The sequence below is a fragment of the Hypanus sabinus genome (genome assembly GCF_030144855.1).
Source record: "Hypanus sabinus isolate sHypSab1 chromosome 1 unlocalized genomic scaffold, sHypSab1.hap1 SUPER_1_unloc_2, whole genome shotgun sequence".
In the NCBI taxonomy this organism is placed as follows: domain Eukaryota; kingdom Metazoa; phylum Chordata; class Chondrichthyes; order Myliobatiformes; family Dasyatidae; genus Hypanus; species Hypanus sabinus.
In genome coordinates this window covers 701,652-726,866 of record NW_026778909.1, presented here as the reverse complement: position 1 = coordinate 726,866, position 25,215 = coordinate 701,652, and the positions used below count along the sequence as shown (strand labels likewise).

The 25,215-nt window shown below is 51.8% G+C and overlaps 1 protein-coding gene and 1 long non-coding RNA gene across 2 annotated transcripts in view; one reads left to right on the top strand and one right to left on the bottom strand.

The window, feature by feature from the left end:
• The window catches only part of LOC132385393 (histone-lysine N-methyltransferase 2B-like), a 292,547-nt gene extending 286,407 nt beyond the window's left edge, over positions 1-6,140 (top strand). Inside the window, exons 34-37 of the mRNA XM_059957436.1 lie at positions 358-465; positions 2,860-2,943; positions 3,402-3,531; positions 4,826-6,140. Of these exons, the coding sequence (XP_059813419.1) occupies positions 358-465; positions 2,860-2,943; positions 3,402-3,531; positions 4,826-5,101 (598 nt within the window). The 3' untranslated portion in view covers positions 5,102-6,140. The remainder of the gene's footprint in view (positions 1-357; positions 466-2,859; positions 2,944-3,401; positions 3,532-4,825) is intronic.
• Positions 6,141-9,299: 3,159 nt separating this feature from the next.
• LOC132385395 (uncharacterized) lies at positions 9,300-23,122 on the bottom strand. Its single transcript, XR_009509175.1, has 3 exons — positions 22,840-23,122; positions 13,499-13,754; positions 9,300-12,604 (listed from the first exon to the last, which is right to left on the bottom strand). It is a non-coding gene; the product is annotated as an uncharacterized LOC132385395 (long non-coding RNA).
• Positions 23,123-25,215: the final 2,093 nt, after the last annotated feature.

Sequence of the window (25,215 nt, the reverse complement as noted above, 5' to 3'; positions counted from 1 at the left end):
GTCTGAGATTCCCCACACGGTGATGGGACAGGGTCTGTGTCTGTGATTCCCCCACACAGTGACGGGACGCGGTCTGTCTGTGATTCCCCACAGGGTGACGGGACAGGGTCTGTGACTGTGATTCCCCCCACACAGTGACTGGACGGGGTCTGTGACTGTGATTTCCCCACACAGTGACCGGAAGAGGTTTGTGTCTGTGATTCCCCACACGGTGACGAGACGGGGTCTGTGTCTGTGATTCCCCACACAATGACTGGACGGGGTCTGTGTCTGTGATTCCAGGTAGTTTCCATCACCCACTACGTTCTACAAGTGTCTGCCCTGTTTTGATCCATCCCTTCTGTTTCCATATCCTAGGAAGTCGACGTTTGACATGTTCAATTTCCTCGCTTCACGGCACCGCAAGCTTCCGGAGTACGGATTTGTGGACGAGGAGGAGGACGAAGTGCACCTGAAATCAGCACGGTACGTCACGGGACAAGCCCATGATCCCCGTTACTCTGGAACGGTGCTAGTTCCACAAGTCACCACTCCAGTGATGTCTGTGACCCACTCTTTCTCCGTGTGAAAACAGTCCCTGTGAAATGGGGAGGGGTGTAGTGTCATGTGCGATATCGAGGTGATTAAAGAGACGGGAAAGGGTGTGGGGACTGGAGGTGATAGTGAGATGGTGAGGGGTGTGGGGACTGGAGGTGATGGTGAGATGGGAAAGTGTGGGGACTGGAGGTGATCGTGAGACGGGGAAGGGTGGGGACTGGAGGTGATGGTGAGACAGTGAGGGGTGTGGGGACTGGAGGTGATCGTGAGACGGGAAGGGTGTGGGGACTGGAGGTGATGGTGAGATGGGAAAGTGTGGGGACTGGAGGTGATGGTGAGACGGGGAAAGGTGGGGACTGGAGGTGATCGTGAGACGGGGAAGGGTGGGGACTGGAGGTGATGGTGAGACGGGGAAAGGTGGGGACTGGAGGTGATCGTGAGACGGGGAAGGGTGGGGACTGGAGGTGATGGTGAGACGGGGAAGGGTGGGGACTGGAGGTGATGGTGAGACAGTGAGGGGTGTGGGGACTGGAGGTGATCGTGAGACGGGAAGGGTGTGGGGACTGGAGGTGATGGTGAGATGGGAAAGTGTGGGGACTGGAGGTGATGGTGAGACGGGGAAAGGTGGGGACTGGAGGTGATCGTGAGACGGGGAAGGGTGGGGACTGGAGGTGATGGTGAGACGGGGAAGGGTGGGGACTGGAGGTGATGGTGAGACAGTGAGGGGTGTGGGGACTGGAGGTGATCGTGAGACGGTGAGGGGTGTGGGGACTGGAGGTGATGGTGAGATGGGGAAGTGTGTGGGGACTGGAGGTGATCACAGAGATGGGTAAGGGTGTGGGGACTGGTGGTGATCACAGAGATGGTGAGGGGTGTGGGGACTGGAGGTGATGGTGAGACGGGGAAGGGTGTGGGGACTGGAGGTGATGACCGAGACGGGGAAGGGTGTGGGGATTGGAGGTGATTGTGAGACGGGGAAGGGTGTGGGGACTGGAGGTGATGGTGAGACGAGGAAATGTGGGGACTGGAGGTGTTGGTGAGACAGAGGGGTGTGGGGACTGGAGGTGATGGTGAGACGGGGAAGGGTGTGGGGACTGGAGGTGATAGTGAGATGGTGAGGGGTGTGGGGACCGGAGGTGATGGTGAGGGGTGTGGGGACTGGAGGTGATGGTGAGGGGTGTGGGGACTGGAGGTGATGGTGTGGGGTGTGAGGACTGGAGGTGATGGTGAGACAGTGAGGGGTGTGGGGACTGGAGGTGATCGTGAGGGGTGTGGGGACTGGAGGTGATAGTGAGATGGTGAGGGGTGTGGGGACTGGAGGTGATCGTGAGGGGTGTGGGGACTGGAGGTGATAGTGAGATGGTGAGGGGTGTGGGGACCGGAGGTGATGGTGAGGGGTGTGGGGACTGGAGGTGATGGTGTGGGGTGTGGGGACTGGAGGTGATAGTGAGATGGTGAGGGGTGTGGGGACCGGAGGTGATGGTGAGGGGTGTGGGGACTGGAGGTGATGGTGTGGGGTGTGAGGACTGGAGGTGATGGTGAGACGGTGAGGGGTGTGGGGACTGGAGGTGATGGTGAGACAGTGAGGGGTGTGGGGACTGGAGGTGATCGTGAGGGGTGTGGGGACTGGAGGTGATGGTGAGACAGTGAGGGGTGTGGGGACTGGACGTGATGGTGAGACGGTGAGGGGTGTGGGGACTGGAGGTGATGAAAGAGTCGGTGAGCTGTGTGGGGACTGGAGGTGATCTGATAGATGGGGATGGGTGCGGGGACTGGGGCTGTTCAAAGAGATGGGGAAGTGTGTGGGGTCTGGAGGTGATCTGATAGATGGGGAATGGTCCGGGGACTGGTGGTGTTCAGAGACAGGGAAGGGTGTGGGGACTGGAGGTGATAAAAGGGACGGTGAGGGGTGTGGGGACTGGAGGTGATGAAAGAGTCGATGAGCTGTGTGGGGACTGGAGGTGATCTGATAGATGGGGATGGGTGCGGGGACTGGGGCTGTTCAAAGAGACAGGGAGGGGTGTGGTGACTGGAGGTGATCTGATAGATGGGGATGGGTGCGGGGAATGGGGGTGTTCACAGAGACAGGTAGGGTTGTGGGGACCAGAGTGGGTGACAGAATGAGGTTTAGTGGCCCCACAGAGACTGAAAGGTGGTCAAGGCTGAAGTGTTGAGAGTGCTTGGAGAGAGCCACTGGCTGTGGGGGAGACTGGGATCCATGCGGTTTACAGTGAAAGATGCTCACTCCACTGTTGGTTTGAGGCTGGGGCACTGCAGTCTGCGGGCAAGACAGGAGGGTCTGAATCTCCTTGTCATCCACAGGCGTGCGACTAGCATGGACCTCCCGATGGCCATGAGGTTCCGTCATTTAAAAAAGACTTCCAAAGAAGCAGTGGGTGTGTACAGGTCAGTGCTGGACTCTTTCTGTGCCACACCCTCCCACCGATCCAGTTGCCCTCCACTGTCCCGACACACACAGTAGGCAGGTGTGAGAGACATGCTCCTTGTAAGCTGTGCTCCCCCCACCTCCTGACTCCCTTTCGATGCCGCCCCCCCATCTCACTTTCTCCACTGCCCCCGTCTCCCAACCCCCGCCACGCCCCCAGCTGTCTCCAGACCCCCCGTCACGCCCCCAGCCGTCTCCCGACCCCCGTCACGTCCCCAGCTGTCTCCCAACCCCCCGCCACACCCCCAGCTGTCTCCCAACCCCCCACCACGCCCCCCAGCCATCTCCCACCCCCCACCACGCCCCCCAGCCGTCTCCCAACCCCCCGCCACGCCCCCCAGCCGTCTCCCAACCCCCGCCACGCCCCCCAGCCGTCTCCCAACCCCCCGCCCTCTGAACAACACCCTTCTGTTCACAGGTCTGCAATCCATGGCCGTGGTCTCTTCTGTAAGAGAAACATTGATGCAGGCGAGATGGTGATAGAGTATTCCGGAATTGTCATTCGATCGGTGTTAACGGACAAGCGGGAGAAATACTACGACAGTAAGGTAACTGATCCTGAGTGTTTGTAGTGGGCAGCATGTCTGGATTTTAGCCTGCTGAATGTTCCTGGGCAGAGAATCACTAATCTGGGGGTTATCAGAAATCTCATAGCACTGGGTACACTGCACATTTCCTACCTTTGTATCCCTGGGTCAGACCCACACCAGGAGCACCGTGCACAGTTCCAGTCTGTGTATCCCTGGGTCAGACCCACACCGGGAGCACCGTGCACAGTTCCAATCTCCGTATCCCTGGGTCAGACCCACACCGGGAGCACCGTGCACAGTTCCAATCTCCATATCCCTGGGTCAGACCCACACCGGGAGCACCGTGCACAGTTCCAGTCTCCGTATCCCTGGGTCAGACCCACACCGGGAGCACCGTGCACAGTTCCAGTCTCCATGTCCCTGGGTCAGACCCACACCGGGAACACCGTGCACAGTTCCAGTCTGTGTATCCCTGGGTCAGACCCACGCAGGGAGCACCGTGCACAGTTCCAATCTCCGTATCCCTGGGTCAGACCCACACCGGGAGCACCGTGCACAGTTCCAATCTCCATATCCCTGGGTCAGACCCACACCGGGAGCACCGTGCACAGTTCCAGTCTCCGTATCCCTGGGTCAGACCCACACCGGGAGCACCGTGCACAGTTCCAGTCTCCGTATCCCTGGGTCAGACCCACTCCGGGAGCACCGTGCACAGTTCCAGTCTCTATCCCTGGGTCAGACCCACACCGGGAGCACCGTGCACAGTTCCAGTCTCCATATCCCTGGGTCAGACCCACACCGGGAGCACCGTGCACGGTTCCAGTTTCTGTTGTTAGAGACGTTTAAGAAGTTATTTAACAGACAGCCCAGCTCCTGTTTACTTTTATTCCTATACCTTACCATGCTCTGTTTTCATGCTATATTCCTCCACCTTCCCTCACTCTATCTCCCCATCCTCTTTAATTTCTTCTCCCTGCTCCCCGTTTCTCATCTTTCTCCTGTTTCTCCACCACTCACTCATTCCTTTCCTCCCTTCGCCCCTCCCATTCCTCTTTTCTGTTCCCTCCCTACCTATTACTCCTATCTTGTTCCTTCCCTCCATCTCTCGCTTGCTTTATCATCCCCAATATTTTCTCTCTCTCCCCCTCCCCTATCATTCTACATTCTATTCCTCCCCCACCTCTTGTTCCTTCCTACTTTATTTTTGATGCCCTTCTCCCATTCATGTTTCTCCCACTTTCTCTTTTGTTCCCTCACACTCGCTCTCTCCCACCCTCCCTCCATCACTCCCTCCTGTATCCCTCTCCCTCAGGGGATCGGCTGTTACATGTTCCGCATCGACGACTTCGAGGTAGTGGACGCCACCATGCATGGAAATGCTGCCCGCTTCATCAACCACTCGTGCGAGCCCAACTGCTATTCGCGTGTGATCAACGTGGAGGGCCAGAAACACATTGTCATCTTCGCTATGCGCAGGATCTACCAGGGCGAGGAGCTCACCTACGACTACAAGTTCCCCATCGAGGACGCCAGTAACAAGCTGCCCTGCAACTGCGGGGCTCGTAAATGTCGCCGCTTCCTCAACTGAGGGAGTGGGGCCAGGGTGGGGATCGGCCATGGGACCAGGGGCAAGAGGGGGGGTGCACCCCTCCCCTCCATACACCCTCACAGAGGCAGAGGGAGCGCCGATTCTAAGTTCCCCATGACGCCAGATCAGCCCCCCGCCTTTTCCTCAGGGTTTTCTGCTCCCTCTCCCTTCTTGTTCTTCATCCCCTTCCTCCCCTTTCACTCCCTACTGCCTTCTCCTGTCATGTCTGCTCCCACGTTCTCCCTCGTCCTCTGATCCCTCCTTCATCCTCTTTGATCCTCCCTCTCATCTTTGCTCCCTCCAAACCTACTCTTTGCTGCCTCCTCCCTCCCCTCCAACTCTTACTCCCTCATCCTCCTTCCTCTTTCTTCCCTTCATCGTTCTCTATCTTGCCATCTCCTCACCCTCCTCCTCCCATGCCCCCTCATTCCCTGTTCGCTCCATTACCCCTTTCTTTCCTCCAAGTTGAAGGGACAGGGGACATAACCTCCACTTTGTAACCAGTGCTGGGCATATCCTCCTCTGCACCCTCCCCCCTCCCCTCCACACACTAAGGGGCTCCCTACCATTCTCTTTGCTCAGCAGACTGTTGATGCCCCACTCCTGGGGTCTCTCTAATCTGGATAGCTGCGGTCCAGTGCCCCACCATCCCGCAGAGTTGGGGAGAGAGCACATCGGCCCTTCCCGCATGCATCCAAACCTCACCCCTTCCCTCATACTCCCAAACGTCACCCCCTCGCCACTTTGGCAGCAGTCATGGGCGTTCACACAAAGGGGCAGACCAAACCCTGTGTGTGACCGGACCCAGGTCCGATGGGAGACCTCATCTGCCCCAGTGTCCTAATCGTTTAATTCCCTCTAGTTTAAGAATCGGGTTGGGGGGGTGGAAATAACCTGCTCTAACTTTGTGTATAAAAAAAAAAAAAAAATTCCTCTAAGTTGTACATACCTGTACAGATATTTCTAAAACTCCCTTCTTTTCTATGCACTTTTTTATTTAAGAAATTGTTTCCTTAATAAAGATGTTAAGTTGTTCACAGTTACAAAGGAGTTGGGCTGTGGTGTTTCTAAGTCAAGTTGCCGGGAGCCAAGCATCAGCAGCACATACCTTTCAACAGCTCTGATCCTCGAGGGTTCAATCAAATCACCTCGCGCTCATCAGCAGCTACAAAATCTGCTGATCCTTGGCTGGGAGGGGTTCGGGGGCCAGATGGGTGGGGGTCACAGAGATGGGGAAGGGTGTTGGGGGTGGAGGCAGTCACAGAGGTTGGGAGGGGAGGTGCAGGGGCATGAGTGGGTCACAGACGGGGAGGGGTTGTGGGGTCTGGTGTGGGTCACAGAGAAGGGAATGGGTGTTGGGACCGAAGTGGGGTCAGAGAGACGGGGAGGGGTTGTGGGGTCTGGTGTGGGTCACAGAGACTGGAATGGGTGTAGGGGACCCTCTCTCCACCCCCCACTCAGAGGAGATTCTATAAATTTTTTTCAGAGAAGGGTGATCCTATTAAAGATCAGTCGGTGTATGTGGTCACAGGAAAGAGATGAGTTTTTAAAACCACTCTTCTCATCCGTATTTACCTTCGAGAAGCACGTGGAATCACAGCAAGAATACATGTTGAAATACATCAATGTTTAAAACAGACATGAGTTTAAGTGTTGTGAGGCTAGGTAAATCCTCAGGGATTGACCATTTATCCAAGGATATGATGGAAGCAATGTGAGAGATTGCTGGCACACTGGCAGAGGTATTTCTATCTTGAGCGACTGGTACTGCTTTCAAGAAGGAGCTAGATAGATATCTGATGGATAGGGGAATCAAGGGATATGGGGACAAGGCAGGGTCTGGATATTGATAGTGAATGATCAGCCATGATCTCAGAATGGCGGTGCAGACTCGAGGGGCCGAATGGTCTACTTCTGCATCTATTGTCTATTGTGAGGTACCGGATGTCTGGAGAGTGGTTTTAGGGCTTTACAGTAACATAGTATGTGTAGGTGCGATGCGATACACGGAGTGTCAGCATTCAATTCTGGGGCTGACTGTCTCCCCATGTGCTCGTGGATTTCCTCTGGGTTCTCCGGTTTCCTCCCACTCTCAAAAGATGTATCGGTTAATTGGTCATTGTGGTTAGACTAGAGTTAAATAGATGGTGCAGCTCGAAGCGCCTGTTCCACACACTCTCTAAGGTAAATAATGTGCTTTCAAGAATGATTGCAGGGAGCAGCCGCTCAGCCTAAAGTCAGTGGTGGGAAAGTTACTGGAGGGGATGATTCTGAGAGACAGGGTCTGTCAGCATTTGGAAAGGATGGAGTCTGATTCGGAGCAATGGGAAATCGGGTCTCGGGAAATCCTGAGTATATTTGAAGAGGTGATCAAGAAGATTGATCAGGATTATTACGAGGAAAACACGACAGCGCCTCTACCTCCTGAGGAGCCTGCAGTGATAAGGCAAGACATGTCAAACTTTTATAAATTCATAGTGGAGAGTGTATTGACTGATGGCATCACAGCCTGGCATAGAAACACCAATGTCCTTAAGCAGAAATTCCTATCAAAGATAGTTGGTACGGCCCCATCCGTCATGTGTAAGGCCCTCCGCACCACTGAGCACTTCTATACGGAGGGTTGTTGCAGGAAAACAGCCTCCATCAGTGTGGTAAACTACGTATACCTGTCTGGACACGCCCCTCTGCTGACTGCTCCTGTGGCTCCTCCCGCAGACCCCTGTATAAAGGCGATTGGAGGCACTGCTCCTCCCTCAGTCTCCAGGATGTAGTGGTCTCGTTTGCTGCTAATAAAAGCCTATCGTTTGCCTCCCGTCTCCGAGAGTTATTGATGGTGCATCAATTTTATTAGCAACAATTTTAAAACTGGAGAGCATTTTACGACCCAACAGATTGGATGTTGACCCTCAATCTCCGGAAGCCAGCATCGCTTTTGAACTCTGGCTTGCATGCTTCCAATCGTACCTGGAAGAGATTCGTGTGACTGAGCCTGCAACGATGCACAAAATTCTCCTCTCCAGGGTCAGTCCGTGGGTCTACTCCCTGATCAGGGACCTGCCGACCTACCAAGGGGCACTGGACGCCCTCAAAAGACAATACCTGCGGCCGGTGAGCACCGTCTAGGCAAGACATCGCTTAGCAACACGGTGGCAGCGGGCTGCAGAGTTGAGCAGAGTTTGTGCGGGCCTGCGACTGCAGGGGACTGACGGCGGAGAAGCATGCGGAGCTACTAGTGAGAGACGCCTTTGTTATGGGGATCAGGTCAGTGTACGAGCGCCAGCGGCTGCGATCGAGCTGGCCAACACGCTGGAGGCCGCTCTGCACAATGCTGATGCTCCCCAGGCACGCGATTTCTCGCCGGCCCCTTGGACGCTGCAGACACCGCAACCGGCCGACAACTCGACCTCGGCTGCTGCCAGTCACAAGTCCGCGCAGTGTTACTTCTGCGGACTCGAAAAGCACCCCAGAAAACGCTGTCCGGCCCAAGAAGCTACCTGCTCCAGCTGCGGAAAGAAGTGCCACTTTGCCAAGGCCTGTAAGTCCAAACCATGAATGGAGTCGAGCAGCACTGCGTGCGAGGCATGGGGGGTCGCCATCTTTGTCGGCGTCACCTCGCCCTGCCCCCAACCCACGGGTGCTTACCGGGCAACTAGACGGCAATGCAACTCTGGCCTCCGTGACCCTCGACCAAAGCGCTCCACACCAGCTCGCCAGGTCAGTGATGGACATCCTGGTGGAGGGGCACAGGACTAGCTGCCTGTTTGACATGGGCAGCACTGGGAGTTTTATTCACCTGGACACAGTGCAACGCTGCGGACTCGTGACATAGCCGGTAAGCCAGAGGGTCACCATGGCTTCTGGATCGCATTCCACAGACATCTGGGGGGGTTGTGTAGTGACATTGGTGGTGCAGGGCACAGAATATCGGGACTTTGCGCTCCCGTCATGCCTCAACTGTGTGCCCCTGTGCTTGACTTCCAGAGCCACCTGAAAAGTGTGACAATGGAGTATGACGGGCCCCTCCCACTAATCACTGTCAGAAATCCTCAGTTTTGTGGGACTTCGTCACATACCCCGCTACTGACCACACACACACACACCGACCCGCACATCCCACCCAACACCATGCCAACGGCCGCGCTACTGACACCACTTGCAGCCTCTCCACCCTCAGGATCCCTCCCCCACCGCTGTTTGCCAACCTGACCCCCAACTGTAAACCTGTGGCAACTAAAAGCAGGAGGTACAGTGCGGGGGACAGGGCCTTCATTAAGTCGGAGGTGCAGCGGCTGCTCAGGGAGGGGATCATTGAGCCAAGCACGTCCTTGGAGGTCCCAGGTGGTCGTTGTTCGGACCAGGCAGAAAAATAGGATGGTCGTGGACTATAGCCAGACTATCAATAGGTTCACACAGCTTGACGTGTACCCCCTACCCCGCATCGCAGATATGGTCAATCAGATAGCTCAGTACAAGGTGTACTCGACCATAGACCTAAAATCCATTTACCATCAGCTCCCTATCCACCCCTACACTGCCCTCGAGGTGGGTGGCAGGCTCTATCACTTTCTGCGCGTCCCCTTCGGTGTCACGAATGGTGTCTCTGTCTTCCAGAGGGAAATGGACCAGATGGTGGACCAGTGCCAACTGAAGGCCATGTTCCCATATCTGGATAACATCACCATCTGCGGTCACGACTGGCAGGATCACGACACCAATCTCCAACAATTTTTCCAAGCGGCCAAAGTTCTTAACCTCACCTATAACAGGGACAAGTGTGTGTTTGGAACCACCTGACTTGTTATCCTTGGGTATGTCGTGGAGAACGGGGTCATTGGCCCTGATCCCGACCGTATGCATCCCCTGTTAGAACTCCCTCTTCCCACCACTCTCAAAGCCCTCATTTGGTGCCTGGGCTTCTTTTCCTATTACGCCCAATGGGTCCTTCACTACGCAGACAAGGCCTGGTCAAGTCCACCGCATTTCCCCTCTCAGCCGAGGGGACATTGCCAAAGCAACAATGCATGTGGTGGACGAGACCATTCCCTTCCAAGTAGAGAGTGACGCTTCCAACTTCGCGCTGGCTGCTACCCTCAATCAGGCAGGAAGACCGGTACATTCTTCTCTCGTACCCTTCAAGGACCTGAAATTCGGCACTCTGCGGTGGAGAAAGAAGCACAGGCCATAGTGGAAGCTATTAGGCACTGGAGGCACTATCTCGCCAGCAGAAGGTTCACCTTGCTGATCGACCAGCGCTCAGTTGCGTTCATGTTCAGCAACCATCAGCGGGGCAAAATCAAAAATGATAAAATTTTGAGGTGGAGAATAGAACTCTCCACCTACAACTACGACATCCTGTAGCGGCCTGGAAGGCTCAATGAGCCCCCTGATGCCCTATCACAGGGAGCGTGTGCCAGCGTGCAGCTCGACAGGCTATACGCCCTCCATGCAGATCTTTGCCACCCGGGGGTCACCCGACTTTACCATTTCGTGAAAGCCCGGAACCTGCTTTACTCCCTTGAGGACATCAGGACAATGACCAGGGACTCAAGTCTGCGCTGAGTGCAAACCGCACTTCTACCATCCTGAAAAGGCACAACTTATCAAGGCCACACGCCCCTTTGAGCGACTGAGTGTAGACTTTAAGGGACTGACCACAATGTCTACTTTCTCAACATAATCTATGAGTACTCGCGGTTCCCCTTTGCCATCCCCTGCCCTGATACCACTGCCACTCCGTCATAAAAACCCTGTGCCAGCTCTTCACTCTGTTCGGGTATCCCTGCTATATCCACAGTGATAGAGGGTCCTCCTTTATGAGTGACAAGCTGCGCCAGTACCTGCCGGCTAGGGGTATTGCTACTAGTAGGATAACGAGCTATAATCCCTGGGGGAATGGACAGGTGGAGAGGGAGAATGCCACGGTGTGGAAGGCCACACTCTTAGCCCTTAGGTCAAAGGGATTGCCGGTCTCTCGCTGGCAGGAGGTCCTCCCCGAGGCACTCCACTTCATCCGCTCCCTGTTATGCAATCCAACCTTCATGAGAGACTGACTCTTATTTTCCCAGGAAGTCTGCCACTGGGACTACCCTACCGGCTTGGCTGATGTCCCCAGGGCCAGTGCTGCTCCGGAGACATGCGAGGAGCAATAAATACTCCCCGATGGTTGAGAGGGTCCACCTACTTCATGCGAACCGCCAGTATGCCTACGTGGTCTTACCTGATGGGCAGGAGGACATGGTCTCCATCCGCGACCTGGTGCCCGCAGGAGCACCAGACCCCTACCCCGAATACTCCACGGCAACTATGAACCCTGTACCCACCGATGTATATACCCACGAGACACCATGCACACCAAGCCCTACACAGACTCCTCATGACACTCCCATACTGGGTGCCATGCACACGCATGAGGGATTACTGACGCCTAATGGGCTGGCACCTCAAGTCAGGCCGGAGCCAGCACAACCACCGTCACCGGTGCTACGTAGATCACAGCGACAGACTTGACTGCCTGATAGACTTAACCTGTAAATGTACTTGTAAGAAATTTTGCCCATGGGGCCTCTCTCTTAAAGCAAAGGGGGGGGGGGTGAATGTGGCAAACTACATATACCTGTCTGGACACACTCCTCTGCTGACTGCTCCTGTGGCTCCTCCCACAGACCCCTGTATAAAGGCGATTGGAGGCACTGCTCTTCCCTCAGTCTCCGAGATGTAGTGGTCTCGTTTGCTGCTAATAAAAGCCTATCGTTCGCCTCCCATCTCCGAGAGTTATTGATGGTATATCAATCATCAGGGACACCCACCCCCCAGGTCATACTCTCTTGCTGCTGCCATCATGGAGAAGGTACAGGAGCCTCAGGATTCTCACCAGACAGTTCAGAAACTTGACCCAAAGGTGATAACTTCATTCAACTTGCCCCATCATTGAAATGCTCCCACAACCAATGGACTCACTTTCAGGAACTCTTCATCTCACTTTCTCGATACTTACTTATATATTAATATTAGTTCTTCCTTTTTGTGTTTGTAGCTTGTTGTCTTCTGCACTCCGGTCGAACGCCGGAGTTGGGCAGTCTTTCATTGATTCCGTTATGGTTATTATTCTGTGGATTTGCTGAGCATGCCCGCAAGGAAACAAATCTCGAGGTTGTATATTGTGACAGAAATGTACTTTGATAATAAAAATTCCTTTGTACTTGGAGGCGGTGGATGTTGTTTACATGGTCATCAGCAAAGTGTTTGACAAGGTCTTGTGTGGGAGCCAGGTTCTGAGGGCTCCAAGGCGAGATGGCAAATTGCATACCCGATTAGCCTGGTGGGAGCGGAGGAACGTCAATCACAAAGTGCTGACAGCATACTGTACAGGGAGGGCAATGAACAGTCGTCACTTCAGGCCAAGACCTTTCATCCGGCTGAGAGTGGAGGATTTGTTTTCAGGCTGGGGGCGGTGACCGGTGGTACGCTGCAGGCTTCAGTGCTGGGTTCAATGTTGGGCACCTGTATTAACAATTTGGCGTGGTTAGTAAATTTGAAGGTGAACCAGAATTGACGTGTGGTGAAGAAGGTTGTCTAAGATTACAACAGCTGGGAAAAGTGGACATAGCAACAGCAGATAGATTATCTCCCCGCAGCCCTGTGTCAGTCCCAAAACTAATCCCACTGTTCCACTGTGGTGAACTACATATCCCTGTCTGGACACGCCACCCCCCCCCCCCCCAGCTGACTGCTCCTGTAGCTCCTCCCACGGACCCCGGTATAAAGGCGATTGGAGCCTAAGCCCCGGCCTCAGTCTCCAGGATGTCGTGTGGTGGTCGATTGCTGCTTGTGCTTTCTTCCAGTCAATAAAAGCCGATATCTCGCCTCACGTCTCCGAGAGCTGTTGATGGTGCATCACCCACTCTCTCCCCATAGCCCTGTATCAATACCAAACTAATGCAACTGTCCCGCTCTATCCCCACAGCCATCAGTCTCCAAACTAATCCCACCAGCCCGCTCTGTCCCCACAGACCCGTCGGTCTCCAAGTTATTCCCACTCTCCTCACAGCCCTGCTGTTTCTCCACAGACCAAACCTATCCCATAGCCCCATCCTAATCTCAGTCGTCAAGTCAACTTTTATTGTCATTTCGACCATAACTGCTGGTACAGTACATAGTAAAAATGAGACAATGTTTTTCAGGACCATGGTGTTACATGACACAGTACAAAAAACTAGACTGAACTACATAAAAAAACAACACAGAGAAAGCTACACTAGACTACAGACCTACACTGGACTGCATAAAGTGCACAAAACAATGAAGGCATTACAATAAATAATAAACAGGACAGTAGGGCAAGGTGTCAGTCCAGGCTCTGGGTATTGAGGAGTCTGCTTGGGGGAAGAAACTTACATAGTCTGGTCGTGAGAGCCCGAATGCTTCGGAGCCTTTTCCCAGACGGCAGAAGGGAGAAGAGATTGTATGAGGGGTGCGTGGGATCCTTCATAATGCTGTTTGCTTTCCGGATGCAGCGTGTAGTGTAAATGTCCGTGATGGCAGGAAGATGATCTTCTCAGCTGACCCTATCCGCTGCAGGGTCTTGCGATCCGAGATGGTGCAATTTCCGAATCAGGCAGTGATGCAGTTGCTCAGGATGCTCTCAATACCCCTGTAGAATGTGATGAGAGTGGGGGGTGGGAGATGGACTTACCTCAGCCTTTGCAAGAAGTAGAGACGCTGCTGGGCTTTCTTTGCTATGGAGCTGGTGTTGAGGGACCAGGTGAGACTCTCCGTCAGGTGAACACCAAGAAATTTGGTGCTGTTTACGATTTCTACCAAGGAGCCGTCAATGTTCAGTGGGGAGAGGTCGCTCCGTGCCCTCCTGAAGTCAACAACCATCTCTTTTGTTCACATTCAGAGACAGGTTGTTGGCTCTGCACTAGTCCGTTAGCCACTGCACCTCCTCTCTGTAAGCTGACTCTCCTATCTCCTGAGAAATTGGGGTCTAGTGTGGACAGGGACCTTCAGACCAGTGTGTGTCATCCTGCACCCACTCTGATCTGACTCACTTCCTATTCTCTCCCCACCCCCTTGACCTATCCTACCTTTCATGCTGTAACTTCATGGAACACTGTTACTGGGTGGACTGATTATTTAATTGAATTATTATAGACAGTAGGTACAGGAGTTGGCCATTTGGCCCTTCTAGCCAGCACCGCCACTCACTGTGATCATGGCTGATCATACACAATCAGTACCCCGTTCCTGCCCTCTCCCTATATCCCTTGACCCCACTATCTATAAGAGCTCTATCTAACTCTCTCTTGAATGCATCCAGAGACTTGGCCTCCACTGCCTTCTGGGGCAGAGCATTCCACATATCCACCACTCTCTGGGTGAAAAAGTTTTTCCGCATCTCTGTTCTAAATGGCCTACCGCTTATTCTTAAACTGTGGTCTCTAGTTCTGGACTCACCCATCAGCGGGAACATGCTTCCTGCCTCCAGTGTGTCCAATCCCTTAATAATCTTATATGTTTCAATCAGATCCCCTCTCATCCTTCTAAATTCCAGTGTATACAAGCCCAGTCGCTCCAATCTTTCAACATATGACAGTCCCGCCATTCCGGGAATTAACCTTGTGAACCTACGCTGCACTCCCTCAATAGCAAGAATGTCCTTCCTCAAATTTGGAGACCAAAACTGCACCCAATACTCCAGGTGGGGTCTCACCAGGGCCCTGTACAGCTGCAGAAGGACCTCTTTACTCCTATACTCAATTCCTCTTGTTATAAAGGCCAGCATGCCATTAGCTTTCTTCACTGCCTGCTGCACCTGCATGCTTACTTTCATTGACTGATGTCCAAGCACACCTAGAATTCGTTGTACTTCCAATTATTAATGAATTCTACTTCCAAACTGGGGAACAAACGGCCTAACTGATTCAGGAAAGAAAGAAACTTGTGCCTCACCCATGTCTATGTCACGTGCTGTGTTGGATGGGGTTGGGAAGTTTGGACTGTCTCCAGTGCCCGTGTAACAACCTCTCCCCTTCACTCCCTGTGCACAATCGTTCAGTCCTGGTGTTTATTTGTCTCCAATTGTAGTCGGAGAGAGAGCTCGGAAACAGGCCATTCAGCCCACAGTGCAATACTAACCCACAAGAACTTACCTATGCTAATAGATTTTATCAATGCTTAGCACAGGAATAGGCCATTCACCCCAACAACAATTACTGTGAGATCTCTGTTGGTCAGGGTCGACCATGAATGCGGTGCCTTAGGTGCCTTTGTGATGCCCAAGCCAGGGCAGTACGGTATGGAGAGCAGGCTGTTGCCTGTGCAGCAGGCTTCCCCTCTCCATGTAGCGGCTGTATCCAAAGGATCGGCGGAGACCAGCGCAGTTTGGCACCAGTGGCATTGCAGGGGTTTTCAGTCCGCGATGAACTCAACACAAGTCTGCCTTGGGGAATCTAGCTGTGGATTTCTTTCCTCCCAAAACCTTGCTTCAAGCCAGTGCAGGTTTGAGATTAGAGCTTTTCTTCTGGATGAGCTGCCAGCCACAGCTGCCAAAACAACTGGTTTTAAGATGCCAGTAAGATCCACCCCCCCCACCCCCCGTCAGTAGGAACGGTTCTGCCAAGCTTAGCAGCTAAACCACACAGGAGGGAGTTGGACTTGGTTGTCAGAGTCTATCTGAGACCTTGCCTTTACTGGGTAGTGGGGGCTTTCTCCTATTACCACCCCTGGCTATAACAGCCTTAAGGAACCAGCATTTACACTGATCCCCATTCATTCTTCTCCCCCCCACCCCCACCACCACCCCACCAGATGGGAAAGATTGACAGCGGCTGATTGTGATGTGGGGTGTGTGGGTAAATCCAGGAGAAACCATAAACTTCGTACGTGCAAATGCACAGGCGTAGATCAGGGTCGAAACGCCATCTCACCAGAATTGCAGGACCTTGTACGCGTAAACAGTTCAGCGTATTAGCAGGCCAGTTACATTGCAGCTTTATAAAAGGATCTGGTTACCTCGTTTCAGGAAGAAAGCGGAGGCTTTGGGGAGGGTGCAGAAGTTGTTCACCAGGATAGTGCCTGGATTAGAGGGAATGAGTTTAATGAGACATTGGACGAACGTGGGTTGTTTTCTCCGGAGTGGTGGAAGCTGAGGAGAGATCTGTTTGAGATCTATAAAATTCTGAGAAGCAGAGACACAGATGGTATCTCTTTTCCCAGTGTCAAAATATCAAATACCAGAAGGCATTTAATGTTGGGGAGGGGTAAGTTGTTTAACACAGAGTGTGGTGGGTGCCTAGATTGTACTTGCAGAGGTGGTGGAGGCAAATTTGGCAGAGGTGTCTAAGAGATTTGTAATAGGTACGTGAATGTGAGCGGAGGGACATGGGCCACGGATGAAGGGTTTACTTTAGTTGGGCATTTGATTACTAGCTTAACTAGTTTGGCACGACATTGTGGGCTGAAGGGCCTGTCCATGTGCTGTACTCTTCTACGTTCCATTCAAAGCCAAGTTTATTATCAGTTTCACCAGTCCACGTGTATGAGCATCAGAGTGAACAGCATTCAAAACAAAAGCATAACTAAAACGTAAATTATACACTTTTTACAAGAAGACAATTAGAACAAAAACCATTGCAGTGCAAAGTGATCATGGTGTTGCTGAACCGAGGCAGTGATTAGGGTTGTGCTGGTTGGTTCCAGACCAAGTGGTTGAAGGGAAGCAGCTGTTTCTGAATCTAATGATGTGGGACTTCGGGCTCCTGCCCGATGGTTGCTGTGAGAAGTTGGTGGGAATCTTTGACAGTAGATGTCGCTTTTTGGAGGCAGTACGACTGATGGGTGGGTGCCATACCGTGTGAGGCTGAGTCCATTGCTGTCAGCAGCTGCTTCCAATCCTCTGCGTTCGAATTGGTTGTTCCTGCTGTAACCTTGATTCCACCTGAGCCCGGTGACCTCCCACTGCCTCGCTTAGTGAGAAGAGATCTCCCACTGTCTTAGAAATAATCAAGGACTCTGCTTCTTCCACTGCTTGGAGGGCGAAAGATCAAGATCTTGATAAATCTCTTCCATCTCCTGTCCAAGGCCTTCATGGTGCTCAACAACAGCACCAGGGGGCACCACACTGCCCTTGAATCGTCCATGCAAAGCCCAGCATGTCAGGCCGATAAAGGACCCCACAGACAGCACAAACTCATCCAAGCTGACGAAGATTTCAGTCTGACTTGCTCCCATTTGCCCATGTTTGGCGCAAACCTCTCTAAACTTTTCCAATCCAGTTCCCTCTCTAAGTATCTGTTAGGTATTGGTCTAGTTCTCTTCCAGTGTCTTATGGTCTAAGCTTGTTGTATTTGGCCCCTATCCCACTAAACCTTCCACAGCCATGTACCTGTCCAAGTGTCTTTAATTCCAAATACTCACCACTCTCTCACACTACAGACCGACAGACAGGCATATTTTATTGATTCCAAGGGAAATTGGGTTTCGTTACAGTCACACCAACTAAGAATAGTGTAGAAATATAGCAATATAAAACCATAAATAATTAAATAATAATAATGAGTTAATCATGCCAACTGGAAATAAGTCCGGGACCAGCCTATTGGCTCAGGGTGTCTGACACTCCGAGGGAGGAGTTGTAAAGTTTGATGGTCACAGGCAGGAATGACTTCCTATGACGCTCAGTGTTGCATCTCGGTGGAATGAGTCTCTGGCTGAAGGTACTCCTGTGCCTAACCAGTACATTATGGAGTGGATGGGAGTCATTGTCCAAGATGGCCTGCAACTTGGACAGCATCCTCTTTTCAGACACCACCGTCAGAGAGTCCAGTTCCACCCCCATAACATCACTGGCCTTACGAATGAGTTTGTTGATTCTGTTGGTGTCTGCTACCCTCAGCCTGCTGCCCCAGCACACAACAGCAAACATGTTAGCACTGGCCACCACAGACTCGTAGAACATCCTCAGCATCGTCCGGCAGATGTTAAAGGACCTCAATCTCCTCAGGAAATAGAGACGGCTCTGACCCTTCTTGTAGACAGCCTCAGTGTTCTTTGACCAGTCCAGTTTATTGTCGATTCGTATCCCCAGGTATTTGTAATCCTCCACCATGTCCACACTGAAGAACTTTCCCCTCCATTTCCTATTAATTCTCTCCCCTCTACCTGCTCACCTTAAACCTTGATTCCTTAACCTTGTGGAGAAAAAGAAGACAGTACACATTCATCCTACCTGTGCCCCTTGTGATCTTATACACACCTCTGGAAGATTGCCTCTCTGTCTCCAAGGTTCGGTCCCTCTCCATAACTCAGTTCCTTGAGTCCTGGCAGCATCCCTGTAAACCTCCTATCCTCTTTCCCAGCTTAATGGCATCTTTCCTAAACAGGGTGACTAAAATGGTACAGTTCCTAATGGGACCTCACCAATGTCTTGTACAGCTGTAATATAACCTCCCAACCCCTCTACTTCGTGACCTGACTGATGAAGGCCAGCATGCTAAACACCATCCTCGCCACCCTATCTACCTGTGTTCCCTCTTCCAGGGAACCATGTACCTGTCTTCTTAGTCCTCTCTGTTCTACAACACTCCCCAGGGCCCTAATGCTCATTGTGAAAGTCCTTCCTTCATTTCTCTTCCCGAAGTGCAACACCCCACACTTATCCAAAATAAACTCTATTTGCCAGCTGATCAAGGTCCCTCATAAATCCTGACACCCATGTAACAGAATGTGGGCACGAGCTGGGAGGGAGGTTGGACTGGGCCCATCCCTCTCATTCATTGAAAGGGAGATGGGTGTTGCAAGCTGGGATGGAGGTTGGACTGGGCCCATCCCTCTCATTCATTGAAAGGGAGATGGGTGTTGCAAGCTGGGATGGAGGTTGGACTGGGCCCATCCCTCTCATTCATTGAAAGGGAGATGGGTGTTGCAAGGTGGCATATTTTATGGATCAGAAACAGACCCTTCGATGCACTAAGCCTCACCACACATACCCCAGCAGCGGGCCCGGCCAGATACTCTGTCAGTGTGTTTTCAGTCTCTGCCTCCTCCACTCCCTCAGGCACTGTGTTTGCTCACCTGGTCCACTGGGTGAAAAAATTCCCCCTCAGCACTCAGAGAATGGGCTAAGTTTCCCTCAACCCTTTCTCTCCCTCATAATCCTGTCCACCTCCAGACCCCCCCCCCCCCCAACATCTGCTCCAGGGTGAACACACCAGGCCCTCCTCTCTCCTCACCACTGTTCCAGTGGGGCATCTTCTCCAATGCATTAACCCCCTTCATAAACTGTGGTGACCAGGCCTTCCATCTTCAGCTGTGGTCTGACTGGTGTTTCAGACACTCCGTGGCCACTTCGTTAGGTACACCAGGACTTCTACTTGTTAATGCAAATATCTAATCAGCCAATCACGTGGCAGCAACTCGATGCATAAAAACATGTAGACATGGTCAAGAGGTTCAGTTTAGAGCAAGCATCAGAATGAAGGAACAGATTTGATCTAAGTGACTTTGACCATTGAATGGTGGTTGGTGCCAGACAGGGTGGTTTGCGCATCTCAGAAACAGCTGATCTCCTGGGATTTTCATGCCCAACGGTTTGCAGAGAATATCCCGTGAGTGGCAGTTCTGTCGGTAGCAACACTTTGTTACTGAGGGATGTCGGAGCAGAATGCTAAGCCTAGTTCAAGCTGATAGAGGTCATGGTACAACTTTACACTCAGTGGCCAACTTGTTAGGTACTTCCTGTATTTAAAAATGAGGCCAGAATGCGTGCTTGTGGTCTTCTGGTGCTGTAGCCCAGCCACTTCAAGTTTCAATATGTTGTGCGTTCAGAGATCAGTCAGGGCACCAAAGGGCATGTCGGGAAGGCAGGTGTATGGGATCCAGGATCAGCCCTGATGGAATGGTGGAGCAGATGGGCTGAATGGCCTAATTCTGCTCCTCTGCACCACACTGTTGTAAAGTTCAGTAATTTGAGTTAACGTTGCCTTCCTATCAGCTTGAACTAGGCTTAGCATTCTGCTCCGACATCCCTAGCTCAGTCACTCAGGATGTAAGCCTATGACAAACTTCTTTAGATGCAGAGAGAGAGTCTCCTAACCGGTTGCATCAAAGCCTGGTATGGAAACGCCAATGCCCAGGAAGGGAAACTTCTACAGAGAGGGCAGACCTGGATGACAGACTTGAGTGGAGCACCAAGACAGAGGCTGTTTACAAGGAGGGCTGGAGTCGCCTCTGCTTCCTGAGGAGACTGAGGTCCTTTGGACTAGGCAGGTTTCTCCTTCACATGTTCTACCAGTGCAATCTTCTATGGGGCGGTGTGCTGGGGCAATGGCATCAACACGGGTGGTGCCAACAGGCTCGATAAACCGATTAGAAAGGCCGGCTCTGCAATATGAGTCAAACTGGACACGCTGGAGGCTGTGGTAGAACAAAGGACCCTACGGAAAATCCTGGTTGCTTTGGATAATGTTTCTCACCCTCTGCACGCCACCTTGGCTGAACAGAGATTAAGATAACTGTACTGCTCCAAAAGCACTACATGAGGTCATTCTTACCCCCAGCCATTAGGCTCTATAATGAGTCAACCTATCGTCAGGGAAGTGATGACCCCCTCAGACTGTTAGACTGTTATTAACCTCGGCTTACCACATCCTGCCACCGCAGCTTTCCTGGGCAGCACTGCAAAATACTACTGTCACTTATCTGGATGGTGTGAACATGCTCCCATTACTGTATATAATACAGCAGTAATTCTTGCACCAGCATCTTATCAGTGTGAACTTGGAAATCTTGCAATCCTTGATTTGTAATATTGTACATCTTACTTTTAAGGCAACTTATTTTTTTTTTACTTCTAATTGTGTATCTGTGCACTCATAATGCAACAGTGGCACTAATTTCCTTTGCAATCAATAAAGTATCTATCTAAAATTAGAGGGCATGAGTTTAGGGTGAGAGGGAAGAGATTTAAAGGGGCAAGCTCAGAGAGTAGTAGGCATATGTTTAGAACATAGAACAGTACAGCACATTACAGGCCCTTCGGCCCACAGTGTTGTGCTGACCCTCAAACCCTGCCTTACATATAACCCCCCACCTTAAATTCCTCCATATACTTGCCTAGTAGTCTGGTTATGACACGTAGAAAGGTCACGTCTTGGCATGGCAGCTGCTCTGCTGATAACCACAAGGAACTGCAGGGAGTCGTGGACACAGCTCAACGCATCACAGAAACCAGCCTCCCCACCACGGACTCCGCCTGCACTTCCTGGTCCCTCAGTAGAACAGCCAGCACAATCAAAGACCCCACCCACCCCGGACATTCTCTCTTCTCCCCTCTCCATCAGACAGAAAATACAAAAGCACATCCCACCAGGCTCAAGGACAGCTTCTAGCCCGCTGTTATTAGTCTTTTGAATGGTTTTCTGGTATGATGGAATGGATCTTGACTTCGTAATCTACCTCGTTGTGACACCAGCGCTGCACGTACTCTGCAGCTGGTGCATTTTATCCTGCATTGTCATTGTTTTCCCCTGTTCTGCCTCAGTGATTGGAATGATCTGATCGGTATGGACAGAGCACAAGGCAAACTTTCCACTGTACCCTGCTAGCTCTGGCAATGATAAACCAAATGCCAATAGGGATCGAGCTGCCAGAGGGGTAGAGATGGGTACAGTTACAACATTTGGGGAAGCATTTCAGGCAATTCCCTCAACTACCTGGAAGGAGCTTGTACATTCTACCCGTAACCTCGCGGGTTTCCTCCGGGTGATGCAGTGTCCTCCCACAGTCCAGAGGTCATTGTAAATTGTGCCGTGATTAGGCGAGCGTTAAATTGGGAGCAGCTGGGCGGCATGGTTCAAAGAGCTGGAATGGCCCATTCCGTTCTGTCTCAATAAATAACATAAGTGCATTTAATAGTACAGGGATAGGAATGGTTTAACGGGATGTGGGCAAAGGGACCAGCTCAAATGGACAACTAGGTCCTGGGCTGAGGGCCGATTTCACACAGTTAGTGAGTGAGGCCCACCACCCCCACTGGGACACAGGCTGCCAACAGCAGCTCCAGGTGAAGAACCTTCCCCTCTCGGGGTGAGGTATTAGTTGTCCTGAGGCTCTGGGGTTTTTTATGGAATGGGGTTGCTGGACTCATGCCCCAATGCCCTTCCCCCCACAGCTGGGCTTGCGACCATTCACAGCAAATCTCATCTCGGCCCGCGACACCACTTTGCACGACCATGGACTTTTGTCCCACTTCTTTCTTGTAAAAGCTGCGGATAATTTGTGTTTAATTTATGTTTCCCTTCAGAATGTTGTGTCTCTGCTGTGGGTCAGTTTCTCATCGAACACGTGGACTTGTGTGTCTGACAATGAACCCTTGACTTTGACTCCCGGATTGAAACAATCTCAAGCTGCGATGCAGCCATTAACGTAACCGCCTGAGTTTGGACATGGAGATATTCTCCGGTTAACATTAACTTTGCAGCCAAGTGCACAGGTGTAGTACTGAGGTAGAGTTGGACAGCCTGACGCAGAGTGAGGGGTCCACGCCTCTCTGAGCCCAGGGACCAGGTACACTCTCTGCTGCTAAGCCCACAGTCTTGCTGCAGCTGCGAGAGTTTAAACACAACGTCAGCTCCGCGGAATTTAAAATGTGCACCTTGCACGGGACTGGGGATTTTAAAAATTAACCAGGTCAGCTACCCTGAGAACAAAGCCAGAGAGACTCGTTACACACTCACCTGGTTTTGCAAATATGCTTCTGTAAGCCTTCGTTTAATCCTACCGACGGCAGGGTCCAGACACGAGGGTGGCGGGGGAGTGAGGAAAGAGAGCCGTGGGAGGGTTTGTGAGGGGTGTGAGGAGGGAACGCTGTTGGGAGGGTGGGAGGGGTAGTGTGGAGGGAGTGCTGTGGGAGGGGACGTGAGGAGGGAACACTGTGGGACGAGCGGTGAGGAGGGAGAGCTGTAAGGGGCTCGGTGAGGAGGGAGAGCTGAGGGAGGGGCAGTGCACAGGGAGTGCTGTGGGAGGGTGTCAGAAACACACTGAGTCTCAGCAATTTGCAGAACGGTAAACTTTATTTTTCGAGTCTGCAGAGTCGGACCCAACCAGCTCCTGCTAGATTGAGTGCCGAATTACACTTTGCACAGTTTTTTATACCCTTTGTGAGTTGCACCCATGTGAGGTGCAGACATTCTTCCTTAATCTCATTACAAAATTACAAATGTGATTACCCTTTGGCCCACTTATCAGCCTCAGCGCATTAACACCGTTATTGTTCAATCGTTAAGCATGTCTTCCCGTTACCTGTATCGCTTCTTTAATCAGCAAGCTATTGTTTCATCCTGATTTTGCAAATTGGTTTATACGTTGCCCTGCAAGTTGCTTTGCACGTTCTTTCTGTGTCAGCACATTCTAAATGGACTCCTTAAGAATCATTTCTCTCAATCCACCCTTTTTCTTTTTAGAATGTGCTATCAGTTGGGCTTTTGCCACGGGTTTACATAGGCTTCTTCCTCTAGCTCTATTTCCCTTTGTAGGAGTACCTGAACAGGATCAGCTGGGGCCCCTGGTTGCATGACTTGTCTTGCCACCCTAGCTACTAGCTCCCGCAAGCAGGGGATCAGACATGGTAGCAGAAGGAGGACCATCAATCCCCCTCCTATAACCCCTAAAGCGGTTCGCCACCAGCCTCCTTTCAACCATCCGTCCAGCCAGTCCCAATACTCCAGCGGCTTCCAGGTCTGTACCGGCACGTGGGCCAGTTTCCTTATTTTATCTGATATTTTTTGAACCACCTTTCCGTTGTCATCTATTTTTAAGCAGCAGTTGGTTAGATTAAACTTTCCACATACTCCTCCTTTTTGTTGTAGTCATAACATTTCTCGTTTACATGAGAGTGTGATACAAAGGACCCTGGAAAAACCGTCATGCCCACCCTTACCATCGTCCTGCACTTATCACATCCCCCTTCAGCGCTTCTCAACAATAGCAGTATATACATTACAGTCCCAAAGTTCATTCTGTCCGTCTTTTGAGCTTTAGCACCATCGGGTCTTCTCCCTGGACGCAAGTCCATTCTGCACCTTCTTCGGCTTTACGGGCCCCTTGATTCTCGCGGCGTGGGTCCACCCTTTTTCTTTTGTCCTTACTGCAGCTTCGGTGGTCAGTAGCACCTGGAATGGGCCTTCCCACTGTGGCTGTAACTTCTCTGGCTTCCAAGTCTTAATCAGGACCCAGTCACCGGGCTGAGTTCGGTGGAGTGCGAAGTCCAGAGGTGGGGTTTGTGCGAGTAACCCCTTCCTGCGCAATTCTGCAAAAGAACGAGACAGTGCCTGTAAATAGTCCCTTACAAAGACATCTCCCCCTTGCAGGGAAGGATAGCCCTCCACCTTGTTCCAATATGGAAGGCCAAACAACATTTCATAAGGGGATACTCCTATATCTTTTCGAGGAGCCGTGCGGATTCTTAGTAGGGCCAGGGGTAGACACTTGGTCCAGGGTAGCTTGGTTTCCATCATTAGTTTTGTCAATTGCGTCTTCAAAGTACTGTTCATCCTCTCAACTCTTCCTGAGCTCTGAGGGTGCCGGGGTGTGCAGCTTCCACTGGATTCCTAAGGCGTCACAGATTAGCTGGTGTGTTTTTGAGGCAAGTGTGTTCCCCTATCTGAATCAATAGACCCCATTATTCCATATCTCGGGACTATATTTTCTAATAGGATCCGTGCCACTGTAGGGGCGTCCGCTTTAGTGGTTGGGAATGCTTCCACCCACCGAGTGAAGTGATCCACAATTACTAACAGGTACTTCCATCTCTGAACTTGTGGTAGTTCCGTAAAGTCTATTTGGATCCGATGGAACGGTCGGACGGCTAGTGTTTGTCCCCCCTTATGGGTGGCACGCATCATTTTCTTGTTTACCTTTTGGCAGGTAACAGCCCCACACCTCCTGTTGAGCTAGTGTGAATATCCCTTTACAAACATAGTCCCTTAGGATAGTGTCGCACATAGCTTGCACTCCCCAATGGCTTTGTTGGTGTAGTTGTTGCAGTATATGACGAGTTACTTCCTTATTCAGTACTTGCCGTCCGTCGGGGGTCTTCCACTCGCCTTCTGATG